The 18,343-nt window shown below is 39.8% G+C and overlaps 1 protein-coding gene across 2 annotated transcripts in view; it reads right to left on the reverse strand.

Annotated features, from left to right (window-relative positions):
- Window positions 1-5,013: 5,013 nt before the first annotated feature.
- Window positions 5,014-18,343, reverse strand: part of LOC131129180 (arf-GAP with coiled-coil, ANK repeat and PH domain-containing protein 2-like) — a 54,560-nt gene continuing 41,230 nt past the window's right edge. Inside the window, exons 18-24 of one of the 2 annotated variants that reach the window (XM_058072415.1) lie at window positions 18,081-18,182; window positions 16,941-17,033; window positions 16,632-16,864; window positions 16,438-16,547; window positions 16,254-16,364; window positions 14,740-14,801; window positions 5,014-5,981 (exon numbers count right to left, since the gene is read on the reverse strand). In XM_058072415.1, coding sequence (XP_057928398.1) covers window positions 5,878-5,981; window positions 14,740-14,801; window positions 16,254-16,364; window positions 16,438-16,547; window positions 16,632-16,864; window positions 16,941-17,033; window positions 18,081-18,182 — 815 coding nt within the window. In that variant the 3' untranslated portion in view covers window positions 5,014-5,877. The remainder of the gene's footprint in view (window positions 5,982-14,739; window positions 14,802-16,253; window positions 16,365-16,437; window positions 16,548-16,631; window positions 16,865-16,940; window positions 17,034-18,080; window positions 18,183-18,343) is intronic. The other variant, XM_058072416.1, reaches the window with a different exon arrangement.

Raw genomic sequence — 18,343 nt, forward strand, 5'->3', positions numbered from 1 at the left:
AAATAAAGTTAAAGTGCCAGATGAATAAAAAAAGGATGGAAAAGGCCTCCCATGTTTAACATGTGAGCCATCTGGAAGGCTCATGATTGAGGTCAGGGATGTGGTGGTGGTGGGGGGGTGGGGTGGGGGTGGTTATTGAGGACTATCATGAAGTGGATTCTGTGTATTCTGGGAGCCAGTGAAGGTCAAAGGGAATGTAAAAAAGGGAAAGGTAAATAATCTAGTGTGAAGGTAGAAGGTAGCAAAGGCTCAGCGCTGCGGAGGGTGGCATGGAGTGACAAAGACGGGAAGGTTGATGATGGAATGATCCATTTTTGGGATTAGAAACAGTCAAAAACATAAACGTTAATCTGCCATAAACAAACCTGACAGTTTTACCTTACTCTCAACTTGACATCCTTTATATCCAACAGGAACTAACGCAACTCTCAGCCTCCACACCAAACAATGGCACTTTTATGTATGTACATACATACATACATACATACATACGTTTAGATAGATAGATAAATAGATACATACATACATTCATACATACATAAATACATGCATACATACATACATACTTACATACATATGCACATACATGCATACATACATACATACATATGCACATACATGCATACATACATACATACATACATAAACACACATACATACATACATACATACATACATACATACATACATACATACATACATACATACATACATACATACATACATACATACATACATACTTACATACATATGCACATACATGCATACATACATACATACATATGCACATACATGCATACATGCATACATACACACATACATAAACAGATAGATAGATAGATAGATAGATAGATAGATAGATAGATAGATAGATAGATAGATAGATAGATAGATAGATAGATAGATAGATAGATAGATAGATAGATAGATAGATAGATAGATAGATAGATAGATAGATAGATAGATAGATAGATAGATAGATAGATAGATAGATAGATAGATAGATAGATAGATAGATAGATAGATAGATAGATAGATACATACATACATACATACATACATACATACATACATACATACATACATACATACATACATACATACATACATACATACATACATACATACATACATACATACATACATACATACATACATACATACATACATACATACATACATACATACATACTTACATACATATGCACATACATGCATACATACATACATACATACATATGCACATACATGCATACATACATACATACATACATAAACACACATACATACATACATACATACATACATACATACATACATACATACATACATACATACATACATACATACATACATACATACATACATACATACATACATACATACATACATACATACATACATACATACATACATACATACATACATACATACATACATACATACATACATACATACATACATACATACATACATACATACATACATACATACATACATACTTACATATGCACATACATGCATACATACATACATACATACATACATACATACATACATACATACATACATACATACATACATACATACATACATACATACATACATACATACATACATACATACATACATACATACATACATACATACATACATACATACATACATACATACATACATACATACATACATACATACATACATACATACTTACATATGCACATACATGCATATATACATACATATGCACATACATGCATACATACATACATAAACACACATACATACATATACACACACATACATACATACATACATACATACATATGCACATACATGCATACATGCATACATACACACATACATAAACACACATACATACATACAAGCACACATATACATACATACATACATATGCACATACGTACATGCATACATACATACATACACACATACATACATACATACATACAAGCACACATATACATAGATGCATACATATGCACATACATATACACACATATACATACATACACACATATGCACATACATACATACATACATACACACGCATGTATGTATGTATGTATGTATGTATGTATGTATGTATGTATGTATGTATGTATGTATGTATGTATGTATGTATGTATGTATGTATGTATGTATGTATGTATGTATGTATGTATGTATGTATGTATGTATGTATGTATGTATGTATGTATGTATGTATGTATGTATGTATGTATGTATGTATGTATGTATGTATGTATGTATGTATGTATGTATGTATGTATGTATGGATATGCATTCGTATGTGTGTGTGTGTTTGTATGTATGTATGCATATATGTATGTGTGTATGTATGTATGTATGTATTCATCTTGTAATGGCTGGCCACAGAAGTCCATCAGCAGAGGTAGTGGGGTCCATAAGTGCGTCACTATATTGGACTCAGCTGTAAGAAAACTGCTGTCATGAGCAACGTACAGGGGAACAAGTACAGGAGTTCCACACATGCCATATATACGGACATCATCAACAAAGAGCTACTGCGGTGAGAAGACGCGCCTGCAGAGGGCGCGTATTTAAGGAAGCTCATCCAGCGCGCCGGGGTGGTTGGAGAAGGAAACAATTAGTGACGTCACACGCCGAAGGGATCCTGAGAGCCGGCGTTCGAGTCACGAGGACCGATTCTGTCAAGCGGACACCTGATGGGATTTCCTTTTCCCTCGAGTTTCCCCTGAGTTTTTGGGACTGACAGGTGGATGCGTGTCCGTGAGTGGAATTGTGGCTTTCACCTCTGTCTTGAGGACTAACACTGACTAACACTTTGGGGAACTTTGGGACACTTTCGGGGTGGGGGGTAAACGTTCGGGATTAATTTGGTGTTTCATGGTTGTCTTTGTTGGTGGGTGGGAAGTTGAGTTAGTTAGTTAGTTAGTTAGTTAGTTAGTTAGTTAGTTAGTTAGTTAGTGAGGGGATGATATGCGGGTTGGGTTTGTAGTGATGAAACTGCCGTTGTGGAGGCAAATGAGCATTTTGACAGTGTTTCCTTTTTTCTTCCAGCTGATATCCGCTCCCCCCGCGACCTTCTTGTTTGCGTTGTAGCCTCGTTACCTCTATAGGAGGGCGAGATCGTTACAATCTAAACGTATGTATGTATGGATGAATGGATGTATGGATCTATGTATGTATGTATGGATCTATCTATGTAAATGTATGTATGTATATATGTATCTAAACATGTGTATGTATGGATGTATGTATGGTTGGATGGATGGATGGATCTATCTATCTAAACATGTATGTATGTATTTATCTAAATGTATGGATGGATCTATGTATGTATGTATGGATGGATCTATCTATCTAAAGGTATGTATGTATGTATGATCCATGTATGTATATATGTTTGTATGTATGGATTTATGTATGTATGTATTTATCTATCTAAACGTATGTATGTATGTATGTATGTATGGATCTATGTATGTATGTATGGATCTATGTATGTATGTATGGATCTATCTATCTAAACATATGTATGTATGTATGTATGGATGGATCTATTTATCTATCTAAAGGTATGTATGTATGTATGTATGTATGTATGTATGTATGTATGTATGTATGTATGTATGTATGTATGTATGTATGTATGTATGTATGGATCTATTTATCTATCTAAATGTATGTATGTATGTATGTATGTATGTATGTATGGGTCTATTTATCTATCTAAAGGTATAGATGTATGGATGGATCTATCTATCTATGTATGTATGTATGGATCTATGTATGTATGGATCTATCTAAACGTATGTATGGATGGATCTATGTATGTATGTATGGCTCTATCTATCTAAACGTATGTATGTATGATCGATGTATGTATGTGTGGATGGATGTATGGATCTATGTATGTTTGTATGTATGTATGTATGTATTTATCTATCTTTACATATGTATGGATGGATCTATGTATGTATGTATGGATGGATGGATGGATACATACATATACACACCTGCACTAATAATAATTAATTTGATAGGCATTGCATCAGAACTGCTATGAACGACACAGCGCCCCCACCCTGTACTTATGTAAATTCTTAGCAAACTATGTGTACATTTTAGTAGCCAACTCCTGTTACCTCACCTTTGTGAAAGTCTTTAAATTGAACAAATGTTATTCATTTGTTTGCATGCTAGCAAATAACAGTCGTACATATTCATCACAGTGACTTATCAGCTGTATATTGATATGATGCCCCCTGCTGGATTGGAGAGTCATTTTTATAGTTTTTGTCATGTATAATGTATAAATGATATACATTATATATATATACACAAATAAAAATGACGAAAAGGCCAACATTCTGTTGACTAACCTATTTCATACTTGGCCACTAGAGGGCGGCCCCAACATCTGTCCAATGTACTATAAAGCAATTTTCTCTGTGCTCGATAGAATGTATTTATTTGTATGTTATAGTTCATCTTTTTCATCTTTTGACGTCTCATAGACACAGCCCTCCCAGACATACGTCTTGCATGGTGTTGATGCTCTACATTGATTGTAAATAGTAGCCTTTTTGTGTCCGTGGGGTGTGTATGTACTGTATGTGTTAATATTAACAATGATCTTATGACTCTCTGCATCCACCGGTCTTTCTCCGTAATACCCTCTTCTGCCACGAGGGGGCGCTAAACACCAACATCACTGACCCTACACTTGCTTATACGATTCAATTTTTTATTACTTTAGCTTCAAAGACACGTGGTGGGCAAACATTGTTGATATTAAAACTGCGAGTGCGTTCGTTAAGCTAGCCAAGCCGTCCAGTTTTTTTTTTTTAACTTTATTGATATGTATTTTTTGCTATTAAAAGGGGTAATTATGAGAAGCAATGGACAAGAATCATAGCAAGTGTGCCCTGAAAATGTGAATGTTTAATGTTGAATATGAACTTTATGACATTTATGTCACCTGTTCACAGGTGGCTCATTATATTAGAATGGGCGTGACTCTGGCTTGTCCTTCCACGTCCGTCCAGCAGATGGCAGCATAACTCAGCTTCTTCTGTGTGATTCACACGCAGGAAAATGTGGGAAAACAAAGAATGACCACGGACTCATGATTTGGTGTGTAATAATCAGTTGATGATAATACTAATCATGTACAGTACATACAACAATATAAAAAAGGACGAGATGAGTACAGAGAATATACATGAGCATGATTCAAGTACCGCGTATGTCGCCATCAGCTATTCAAACACACAAAAGTACATTAATATCCCAAACTTGTTTGTGCTGTACATCTTTTTTCTTTCCGTTCGACTTGAAGTGAAATAAGATTTTAAAGAAAAACATACAACAGCGTTACAAAAGATGACAACAGAGGTTTTTTTTTTTTTACTATTAAATTGCCATTACTGTGCAGTTTGGATCTAATTCTATTTTTTCCAGTGAACTCCAGAATTGACTTTAGCATTAAAATGATAATAAAATAACATAAAAATGGACAAACGTTCTGAGAAGAAGTAAAAGTAAAAAATCAAATGTGTGGACAATAATCGACCATTTTAGAAATAGGAGAATGTTACGTTCAATTGATGACTGACTGGTTTCACATTGGCCTGACGGGTGGACATTTAACATTTAACATTTAAGACAAATAGATTTGTGCAAAGCATTTGAATAAAAAAAGGTCCAGTCGGCCTTGAAGGCTGATTAGAGTCTGTACCGCTCGCGCTCTCCACCCGGGCTACGCTCGCCAATCATCATCATCATCATCATCATCAGGGGTCCTTCACCGAGGCGTCGTCCGTTGCCTACTTCGACATCAAACACCACCGAAACATCAACACTGGGTCAGGGCTTCTGAGGGTCGTAGTGTTGGTAGCGATTCAGCTTGTCTGGATCATTGGAGGCCATGTGGGTGAAGTCCTGGAAGATGTCCTGGTACGTTTCATCTCCTGGAAGCGCAAGGAGAAACACGTCAACGCCGACGTCAACACGTCTTTTGTCATGTTGAGGAAAAAAACTCACTGGCTATGAGAAAAGATGAAGATTATACTACTGATTGTAGTACTTTAGGATCAATATTATGGATGAACATTATAGTACTGATTGTCATACTTTAGGATCAATATACTGACAAATAGAGCTATTGATTGTCGTACTTTAGGATGAATATTATGGATGAATATTATACTATTGATTGTCGTACTTTAGGATGAATATTATACTATTGATTGTAGTACTTTAGGATGAATATTATACTACTGATTGTAGTACTTTAGGATGAATATTATACTACTGATTGTAGTACTTTAGGATGAATATTATACTACTGATTGTCGTACTTTAGGATGAATATTCTGGATGAATATTATACTACTGATTGTGGTACTTTAGGATGAATATTATACTATTGATTGTAGTACTTTAGGATGAATATTATACTACTGATTGTAGTACTTTAGGATGAATATTCTGGATGAATATTATACTACTGATTGTAGTACTTTAGGATGAATATTATACTATTGATTGTAGTACTTTAGGATGAATATTATACTACTGATTGTAGTACTTTAGGATGAATATTATACTACTGATTGTCGTACTTTAGGATGAATATTATAGTATTGATTGTAGTACTTTAGGATGAATATTATACTACTGATTGTCGTACTTTAGGATGAATATTATAGTATTGATTGTAGTACTTTAGGATGAATAGATTGACGAATGGAGCTATTGATTGTAGTACTTTAGGATGAATATTATGGATGAATATTATACTACTGATTGTAGTACTTTAGGATGAATATTATACTACTGATTGTAGTACTTTAGGATGAATATTATACTACTGATTGTAGTACTTTAGGATGAATATTATACTACTGATTGTCGTACTGACATGATGACACCAAACCACAGGATGGATGTGTGATGATCAAAGGTGAAAAGAGCCCAGAGTACCAAAGTACTGGAGAGCAATATTTGCAACATCAGGAATAAACAATTAAAAGAAAACCCTACACGGAATCGAACCCAAAGACCGACTAATCAGACAGAAAGGAAACGCTACCCAGAAGGACAAACTGAGAGGAAAACCAAAAATGACGACCAAGCGAACAAGCGAACGACAAACGCCAAAGTACGAAAGTAGCAAAGCATAGACGAGCTAGCGTTGAACCATGGAAAAAAACATTCAGGATCTAGGATATCTAGGATATATCCGGGAATGGACATGTCCTTCCGGAAGTCATTCAGGAACAAAGACTACTTCTAGTTCTGTGATGGTGACCTACTCCGACCCCATGGATTCCACTTGGGAGCAATGGGAAGCCATAGAAGGAATACAGGAAGGAGGAAGTGAGGGACCGTGGAGGGGTGTAGCGTGCAGAAGGTTACACATGCTAGAATGAACACGCATGTAAATCCGAGCTGGAAGTAAAGCAAACAAAGCGTGTGTCAAAGTTATGCTAGCAATGTATCTTTTCTCCCTTTTTTTTTTTTTTTTTTTAGTTGGGAACTGATATTTTCCAGAAACCCACCCATGTTCTACTGCTGATGACGAAAGAACAGAAAGATGACAGTGAAAATGGCCGCCAGTGAAGCGGATGGAATGAGTGAACATCATGACATGACATCAGTACCGATGGGGACCACATAAGACCTGATCCATGCCAGGCCAGGCCATGCCTAGAAGTCGTGTGACCAGCGTAGGAAAGAAAGCTAGAGGAGGAAAGGTCGGCCATACCTGTCAGGGTGCCGGCAGCGGCTGGAGAAGTCATAGAGAAGATGGCAGAAGAAGCAGAAGAAAGCAAGCCAAGAACTCAAGACAGGAAAGAAAAGCGCAGACGCATCAGGTTGGTGTTAGCATCCGGATCGGGAATCTTTATTGGCAGCCTTGGGAAGGACCAAGTACATGGAGGGAAGCAAGAAGCAGACACCACCAAAGGAACAAAGCCCTGCATGACGCTCCTGCTAACACCTCCTAAGACCTCCCCACCGATGGATGCTCCTAAGACTTCCTAAGACCTCCCCACCGATGGATGCTCCTAAGACCTCCCCACCAATGGATGCTCCTAAGACCTCCCCACCAATGGATGCCCCTAAGACTTCCTAAGACCTCCCCACCAATGGATGCTCCGAAGACTTCCTAAGACCTCCCCACCAATGGATGCTCCTAAGACTTCCTAAGACCTCCCCACCAATGGATGCCCCTAAGACTTCCTAAGACCTCCCCACCAATGGATGCCCCTAAGACTTCCTAAGACCTCCCCACCAATGGATGCCCCTAAGACTTCCTAAGACATCCCCACCGATGGGTGCTCCTAAGACTTCCTAAGACCTCCCCACCAATGGATGCTCCTAAGACTTCCTAAGACCTGCCCACCAATGGATGCTCCTAAGACTTCCTAAGACCTCCCCATCAATGGATCACCCCAAAAACCAAAAGGCAGGAAAACCGAAGCCGTTTTCCAAAAGAATCCGTAACAGCAAGGGTGGGCGAACTAAAAGATCTAACATAGGGTGCCGATGTTCATGTATACGTTGGTGGCATCGAGCAGAACAACATACCAACAACACACCCACACATCACATTGACTTCTAAATGCCCGCAAGGCATGCTGGGTAGCCCAACTGAGTCGTGCGTGGTTTAGATGGTTCCAGATCGCATCATTTTGGCAAGTCAAACATGACCGATAGCGCAGCCGCTACACTTTCCAATGCTAATGTTTTAAAAAAAATTTGCATTAGCTCCAACATTAGCTCCCCCGCGTTGGAGACACAAAATACTAAAAGGACGTTTGAAGGACAATAGTAGTCTTACAAACGATTAGAAGCGATGTTCTTTACCGTCTTCATTCAAACTGCTTTCTTTGGCCCCATGGTGGGTTATTTTATCAGTGGCATTCAATACAACATGTACCGCTAAATATTGCTAAATGCAATGCTAAAGGCCCAAAACTTGGCTCCCAAAAGCTAGGTCAGATTTGCGGTGCAAATATTTGATAAAAACGGGAGGATACCAAAACTGGGGTTCGCCTGCGACACGTGAACGTCCGGATGTCAGGAAGGTTTCTTGCTCTCTTAACTTTGGTGACTCGTGTACATTAGCAGACGCTCAGTCTGCAATCATCTCCACCCCCCCTTCTTTCTCGTGGTAGGTCCAAACACATTCCTTATATTCCAACAGTGGGAAATAAGTGCATAAAAAACCAAAAGAAAAAAACAGCAGTGTGCAAAGGCATAGAAGAGTCCGGTTGCCAGGAGCAACGCATCCCAACAACGCACCCTAACCAAGTCCATCCAAAATACAAACACAATGGACGCCATCAAGTGGCCTCCTAGTCTGCTAGCAGCGTTGTGATGCTTTAAAGGGCCAGTGTGCAGCCTAAGGAGCCTGAAGGAGCCCGAGCACCACAGGTTGTAGGGCAGAGGTTCTCAACCGGTCTGGCTGCAGGAGCCACCATAGCCCCGCCCCACCCTCCACCCCCTCCACGACGAGCGCTGACCCAAACCGTGGAAGATTGTCAACTCAAACGTCTCAAATATCTGATCTGATCAGATATGATCTGATCTTTGTCAGAAATCACACAGATGAAAAAAACAGTGTCTGCTTTAACTAAAACCGCCCAAACATTTATAGGTTTTCATATTTTAATGAGGCTAGCATGCAAACAATGACAGAAGGGGGAGGAATAAGTAACTGAACCATCACATTTAATATTTTGTGGACTGATTTGTTCGGGAGGAACACACAACGTCATGTGTGGAGGAAAAATGGAACAGCTCACCAACATCAACACCTCAACCCCACCATGAAGCATAGTGGAGGAAGCATCATGGTTTGGGGCAGCCTGGACAACTTGCAATCATTCATGGAAAAATGAATTCAAAAGGATGTTTTGCAGGAAAAACCTTGGGCCGTCTGTCAGACCGTTGAAGCTAAAACGAGGATGGATGCTGCAACAATGACAATGAACAAAATACAACGTTCCGGAGTGGCCAAGTCAGTCAAGTCCAGACTTGAACCCCATTGAGATGCTGGGGCATGACCTCTAGACAGCGATTCATGCCAGATTCATCCCAGGAACCTGACTGAACTACAGCAGTTTTGTAAAAGAAGAATGGGCCAAGATTAGTCCTGATCGATGTGCCAGACTGATCTGCAGCCCATCCCAGCTGTCTTCGGGGTACACCCTGGACTGGGTGTACATAGGGCACATATAGACAAACAACCATTCACACTCACATTCATACCTATGGACAATTTGGAGTCGCCAATTAACCTAGCATGTTTTTGGAATGTGGGAGGAAACCGGAGTACCCGGAGAAAACCCACGCATGCACGGGGAGAACATGCAAACTCCACACAGAGATAGCCGAGGGTGGAATTGAACCCTGGTCTCCTAGCTGTGAGGTCTGTGCGCTAACCACTTGACCGCCGTGCCGCGTTGAAGTTATTGCTGCCACAAAATATTAAATGCGATGGTTCAGTTACTTATTCCTGCCCCTTCTGTCATTGTTTGCATGCTAGCCTCATTAAAACATGAAAACCTATAAATGTTTGGGCGGTTATAGTTAAAGCAGACACTGTTTTTTTTCATCTGTGTGATTCTGACAATGATCAGATCACATTTGATAGTGATTTTATGCAGAAATGTAAGAAATTCCAAAAGGTTCAGATACTTTTTCATACCACTGTAGATTTAAGAGAGAGGTTTGCAACGCAACACGATACAGCGGATCTGCAGCTGGGTGTCCTAAGGAAGTCATCAGCTCAATGTCTCTAACCCAGACACCCAGATGCGTTGCTCATTTTTTTTATGAAGACCCAGATGCGTTGCTCATTTTTTTTATGAAGACCCACTGAGAAGGGCTCCGTGAGCCACTTTTGGGCCACCAGCTGCTGGTTGAGAAACACTGCTGGGTTTTCAAAGTGGTATTGAAGAAGGTAGAACATTTGGGGCCTCCCCACTAGAAACCTGGTTTTCAGGAGAATGTAAGAGTTTCCTCCACGCTAGCTAGCCATGGGTGGATCTCTCTAAATATCGATAGCATCAATACCAAAGGTCGTATTCGTGTCGTGCTAGCATGTTTCCTAGCCGTCGACTGGGTCTATTTTCACAAATGTTAGCAGGGTTTTAGCCACTTTGAAAGCCCCTCCCTCGTGTCGTGACATAGCCAAACATCAGGCTCCTGTGATGATGCTCCACACTGCTCCTTTAATCAAAGTGCCGTGTGCTGTCCAGATGGGGTATTTAGGGGCAGGAACAGGAACAGGAAGTGGCTATCTACACAGCCCTCCTGAATGGCATCTTATTGCTTGATCGCCGTCAGTCCTCGGATGCTCTGATGAAAAGCCCCCAGAGGGTCCACGACTCTGACGGCGAATGAGTATGCTCAAATCCTGACGCTACCATTGTAACAAGTCGGTCAAACTTTGGTCCAACAACGTCAGGCCGCTCCACTCTTGGTGTGTCCATTCCCAGCGGTTAGAAATGGGAATCTATCCTAGATGATAAATATATGCTGCATGGTTGGACGTTGGACAACACAGCAGCCTTGAGAGGATGGATCACTTCACGCTATAAAATACAGTATGTACTACATACAGTACTCGGAGTATAATGACTACTTTAAACGGGGAAGCCATTCCAAACCACGGTAGTGGCCCAAAAATATTATTTATAAAGATTTTCCCCAAATTAAAAAAAGTCTGAATAAGATGGGTGGTCTTACACTCGCCAACGAGCGTCAGAGGTTTTAACTTTGCCATGCATTGTGCCTCGCGGTGTCACTGCAATCTAACGTAACTTCACTGATATTAGAACATTTTGTCTTGAAAAATATTTTCGCAAAAACAGGTCCAGAAAAATTGTGTTTGTCTTACGTTCAGGGTCGTCTTGGATTCGGGTCAATGTGGGTTGGTTCCACTGGATGTTGTCTTTAGTGACAATCACTCTTTGGATTTAAAAGGAAAACTACACTTTTTTTGGGAAGAAATGTTGCCATCATCCATGATCCTCATGTAGATATGTAATATATATATGTACCCTATTTTCCGGACTATAAGTCGCTCCGGAGTATAAGTCGCACAAGGCCAAAAATGCATAATTAGGTAGAAAAAAACATACATAAGTCACACTGAGTATAAGTGGCATTTTTTCGGGTAATTAATTTTCCAAACTACTTGACCAAAACAGACATTACGTCCTCTTAGAAGGCAAGTTCTAACAATAAAAGAATAGAGGACATGCTAACATATGCTAACACAATGCTTATTCAGCTACACAAAAAATAAACATGAACACAAAAGGTGTCCAGTGTTTATGGAACATAAACACTTTTTTCATTAATAAGTCGCTCTGGAGTATAAGTCGCAGGAACAGCCAACCTATGAAAAAAAGTGCCACTTATAGTCCGAAAAATACGGTATTAGCCTGAACTTACTTATTCGTGCTACTTGTTGTCAATTTTTAAAAATATGATCATTTATTTTCCTGTAGTATTATGACTTTATTCTCATATTATGACTATTTTCATAATTTTATAACTTTTTTCTAACCGAAAATTCCCCTAAAAGAAGTCATTATTTGATTTGTTTGTTTCTCATATTACGATAAAAAAATAATACATATTTTTGTCTTTAATATATCAACATTTATGGTATTTTTTGTCTTAATAAAGTGGAAGCTTGGTTAGCATCCGCCCCAGTTAGCGTGTTTTTTTTTTTTGGTAACCTCAAAATTGTATGCTACAATTTTTTTTTTTATGCATTCCGGAATTCCATAATCCGGACTACAAGTCGCTCTGGAGTATAAGTCGCAGGAACAGCCAACCTATGAAAAAAAAGTGCCACTTATAGTCGGTAAAATATTAGCCTGAACTTACTTATTCGTGCTACTTTTTGTCAATTTTTATAAATATGATCATTTATTTTCCTGTAGTATTATGACTTTATTCTCATATTATGACTATTTTCATAATTTTATAACTTTTTTCTAACCGAAAATTCCCCTAAAAGAAGTCATTATTTGATTTGTTTGTTTCTCATATTACGATGAAAAAAATAATACATATTTTTGTCTTTAATATATCAACATTTATGGTATTTTTTGTCTTAATAAAGTGGAACCTTGGTTAGCATCCGCCCCAGTTAGCGTGTTTTTTTTTTTGTAACCTCGAAATTGTATGCTACAATTTTTTTTTTATGCATTCCGGAATTCCATAATCCGGACTACAAGTCGCTCTGGAGTATAAGTCGCAGGAACAGCCAACCTAGGAAAAAAAAGTGCCACTTATAGTCCGGAAAATACGGTATATGTAATGTGGCGTGTGGATTAGCCAAGCTACAGCAACATTGGTATTGTTATTGTTAAAGGGGAAATATTATGCTAATTTTGGGCCCTTTGTATTGAGTTGTGGACTCCTACAGAGCAGCTACACAGAAGCTACACCCGCACACAAAGCTTTCCACGTCTTCCAGAATCTGCACCTATTCCAGCTGGATTTCTTTGGATTTTGTGCTTACCGCGAAAATGGTCTCTTTTAATTTATTCAAAAAATTAGGCCCGCCTTGCCTCCGACCACGCCCACTCCATTGTGATTGGTCACACTCCCAAGTACTTCCGGACTACTGCCGAACCGCACTTTCTAATTTAGTGGGTATAGGAATTGATAATAAATGAATAGTTGGAGAGCTAATTGGTAAGTAGTTAGGGGCTACAGGTTGGAGACCCCTGACTTACCGTGTTTGAACTCAAGTGGTAACATAGGTCCGTGTTTACAGAGTGCAGGTATAGTGTTTCTGACATTAATGCACATTTCCTGTCGAGAGGGCCCTGCTTCTGGCTTCAGCAACAGTTTGGTGGATATTTTAAAAAACAGTTCCGTGTGAAATGCTGCTGGCAGATGAGAATATTTTCTCTTGCAGGGAATCACTCCAACAACTTCTGCCTGAGCTGGCCTCATAGAAAGACTTCCTGGGAGCCATAGCGAGCAAGGATAAACAGAGCCGAGCAGCGCTGCGGGGAGGGTCGTCCTAGAGCGTATCTGGCCTACAGTGCATGCCCATATAAGGAAGCCCGGCTTCCTGTGACATCACAAGGACCTAGAAGTTAGAAAAAAAACCTATAAAATATATAAAAAACTAAAAATATACGGATATAAAACCATCAAGCCTTGTTGGAGGTGTTTTAATAGCGGTCTATGTAGGCTGTCTTTTTTATCTCTTGTTATAGCTTTACAATTCCCAGTAAAGATGTGTGTTCCTGACTCCCATAAGGATTGTGGATGATGGGCAAAATTCCAAAATAAAGTGCAGTTTCCTTTAAAGGAAAAGCTAACAGCTATCCAGGGTAATGCTGTGGTTCTAGCAACCACCAGTACAGCAGACCCGCGGTTTAAAGAACTGCACCTGAGATCCAATGCCCCCCCAGGGTGCTCCCTATCGTTGGCAGAGTTAGACCGAGATCCTATTTCTACCCAACCGGAAAGACAATGACAATAAATTCCCTTTTTCCGCGATGACCTCTCTTTGGAACTGGCCTCCCCAAGGAAAGACACCCCCCCGCCAAGTCTTCAAGCGGGCCCAGAGCTTGTTGTCCCGACTACGGCGCTATTAGGTGTCATCCAGCTGCAGACTGATAAACTCCTGCATGCACTTCCTGTACTGCATCTCGGTGGGACTGTTGGGGTTATATTGACCTGACTGGCTGTAGGGCCCCTCCGCCTCTCGCATCTCCTCGTTCATCTTGGCGAGTCGCAGCCTGGGGGGGGGGGGGGGGGGGATACAAATGACATTAGAAAAGTCTCCTGTCAGTGATGAACAATGACTGACCGAGTGATGCTAAAGATGCTAAAACATAACCAATGTACTGTAGGTCAATATATACAAAACGTGCATATCTTAGCTTCTTACACGTAGCAAAGGCAGCTAGTCTCACATCTGAAAGTAGATCTGGCCCTCTACATATTGTTCCAATATGTAGAGGGCCACCACAAATGTGTCTAATATTCAATGATTTGATAATGTATCCCATTAAATATGAATTACCTATGATTTTAGACTATCCAAAGGAGTGACTAAAAATGAATGTGATTTCTAATAATACATCTGGTAAATAATGAATGATTGTATTTTTAGAATACGCCTGGGGCTCATGATGTATGTGTAGGTGATATCTAATAATATAGCCTATTAATAATGAATTCATTTCATTTTGACAATACGCTGAGTGGCAATAAAATCTTATATATGTCATTGGTCAATGAGTATGCCAATGACCATTAAGTTTGGGTATCATCTAACGTAGCTCATTGATAATTACAATATTTTCAACATTCACAATTTGTAATATTGAAGGATTAAAAAAATGTTTTTTTGAATGATTTCATAAGGCATCTCATTTAGCAGTATTTTTTATTATGTCTTTTATTATTTTATTTTTATTTAATATATTTTTTCTTAAATTAAATTTTTATAATTTATTTTTATTTTAATTTTATTAATTTTTATTTTATTATTTATTTTGTTTTTTTTATTCATTTATTCATATTTTTTATTTATTTATTTTTTATTTATTTATTGTTATTTGTATAATATACGGGCCAATACATCTGATTAATAATGGATTATTTTTAGTTTTAGAATACATGAAAGGCCCCAAAAAATGTGTATAATATTGAATATATCTGATTAATAATTTGATTATTTTTAAGTTTTAGAATACATGAAAGGCCAATAAAAATGTGTATAATACTGAATATATCTGATTAATAATGGATTATTTTTAAGTTTTAGAATACACGAAAGGCCAATACAATTTTGTATAATACTGAATATATCTGATTAATAATGGATTATTTTTAGTTTTAGAATACATGAAAGGCGAATAAAAATGTGTATAATTATGAATATATCTGATTAATAAAGAATTATTTTTAGTTTTAGAATACATGAAAGGCCAATAAAAATGTGTATAATTATGAATATATCTGATTAATAATGGATTATTTTTAGTTTTAGAATACATGAAAGGCCAATAAAAATGTGTGTAACATCTCATAAAGGATCTGATTCACAATAGATGTCATATATGCAGATGGACAATAAAAATGAGTGTAATGTCCAATAATATATGACAGGGTGATCCAAACTAAGGTTTGCTAAGTCAACGACTGTACACAGCTTCCAAACAGAGCAGAGCGATGGCACTCACAGCGTGACAATATCAGCATTGGCCGCTTCCACGGCAACGGCCAGCGGCGTCTTCTCTTCAATGTCTGCAGCATTTTGATTGGCTCCTCTCTTCAAGAACAAACACACTTGCCTAAAAGAGACACAATAGTTAGACTTCTTGTGAGGCAAAGTTCATTCTGCACGTTACGAGATGGTAGACCGACCCCGTGTGACCCAGCATGGTGGCGTGGTGCAGGGGTCCTCGACCTTGAGCATCCTGCTGGTTTACATTCGCCGCATTTTGGAGTAGGAACTCGCAGGTGACCAGAGAACCCTGAAATTTCACACGAGCGCAACTTCACACACGCAGGTACCGTCCACTGAACGAGCTGTCACAAATCTGCGGAAACCCGCTTACCCCCCGCACGGCCATAATGAGCGGCGTTCTTTTGTCGTCTTCCGTGTTGACCCAGTTGACCTCAGCGCCGTGGGCCAGCGCCTCGGCCATGTCGGGAAGACTGCGGGCGCAGGAAGCCCAGTAGAGCTGCAGACCTGAGCTGTACTCCTTGGGCTCGTAGAACACCACCTCCTTGCAAGGGGACGGCGGGGGCAGCGTGGACGGCATCGGCATGGGCGGAGCCTCAGCGGCATCTGAACAATAAAGGAATAAGTCAGTGGACCAAACTGGTTTTCCATTCATGGTTATATTGGTCGTGTTTGTTTTTACCTGCATCTGCTAAACTACTGTTAGAGGGAGTGGTGGCCAGCATCTCCCTGCTGCCATCAGCACTGTGCTGGATGCCGCTATCCGCACTTTTGACTGTGGGGAAAATAGGAAAAAGGTCATGTGGAACACAAAGTGTGTAAAAAGACCGTGGGACGTCTTCCTGTCTGATCATCATTGCTATTGTTTTAGCCATCACTGCGGCAGGAGCTTCAATCTTACTGTGGGAGTTCAGTTTGCATCTCTCAAAAAGAGCAGAAGCTGGGATCAAACGGAGCATTGTTAAAAAAAAACTACAAACGTCAGAGACCTCCAGCCTTTGGATGAATGCAGTAGAGTAGAGTAGAGTAGATCCCCACCATGTCATGATCTACCAGAGTAGATCCCCACCATGAGTAGGGTTATGTGCCACAAGACAAGGAAAGGAGGAAAAACAACAGTGCAGTTAAACAACATCACGGCGCCCTCTGCTGGATACGTAGCTGCAGCACTCTACCCCCCACCCCACAAATCATGTCATGTGACCACTCTCTATTAAAGTGCTCATACTGGCATTCAGCAGCTGGTAGCTGCATACTATTGGACCAAATGACGGGATGGTTTCTTCCGTCAACACACTAGTAACTCTAGTAAGCAAGCTGATAGCTAATTTAACAACAACAACAACAACAACAACAACGAGCCTGACTAATTAGCAGTGAGTTTTTTTCTAATGCTGCGTCGACAAAAAAGTCAAAAATGGACAGCCGGTGTCGGCTTTTCAACAAAAAGTGGGCAGCAAATAAGTTCAAAGGGCCAAACTAAGACATTGTTATTATTATTGTCTTTTATTAGATGCTACTATATCAAATCTAGCGACTAATTGATTCCATAAAAGTGAGGCACAGACATCGATGACATATCCCCACCATCACGACGCACATGAATAAAAACCCAGGAACCGCAACCCTAACCCAGAAAAAAGACAACATAAAGATCTCTTTGGGGTAAGAGATCTTCCATGAGTGGGGTCTTAGATGAGGCGGGGGCAGGCCGAAGGATGAGGGGTTGTTAGGTGGAGAGTCTGGAACTCGGGGGAAGAGCGGACGGACAAAAAGGAGGAGGATGGAGAAGCAGGCCAAACATGAATGTTTGAATACTTACTGCTCCTGAGCTTGGAGGAGTTGTCAAAGTAGGAGAAGAGCGAGTCAAGCTCGTCAGGACAGAAGAGGGAGTCCCGGCGGGCCTCAGAGCCGCTGGCAGCAGCTGGGCGAGGGACGGCGGGGTTTTGGAGGGGGATTGGGCGGCACGGGGGTATTTGATTGAGTGGCATGGTCGGGTGGGAGTTGCGTTTTGAGGGAGGCGGCGGAGGGGGAGCAGGCGTTAGTCCAGCGGGGAAGGTTGAGGGGTGGGGGGGACAAAGTGTG

This window comes from Doryrhamphus excisus, chromosome 5 (genome assembly GCF_030265055.1).
Source record: "Doryrhamphus excisus isolate RoL2022-K1 chromosome 5, RoL_Dexc_1.0, whole genome shotgun sequence".
Taxonomy (NCBI): Eukaryota; Metazoa; Chordata; class Actinopteri; order Syngnathiformes; family Syngnathidae; genus Doryrhamphus; species Doryrhamphus excisus.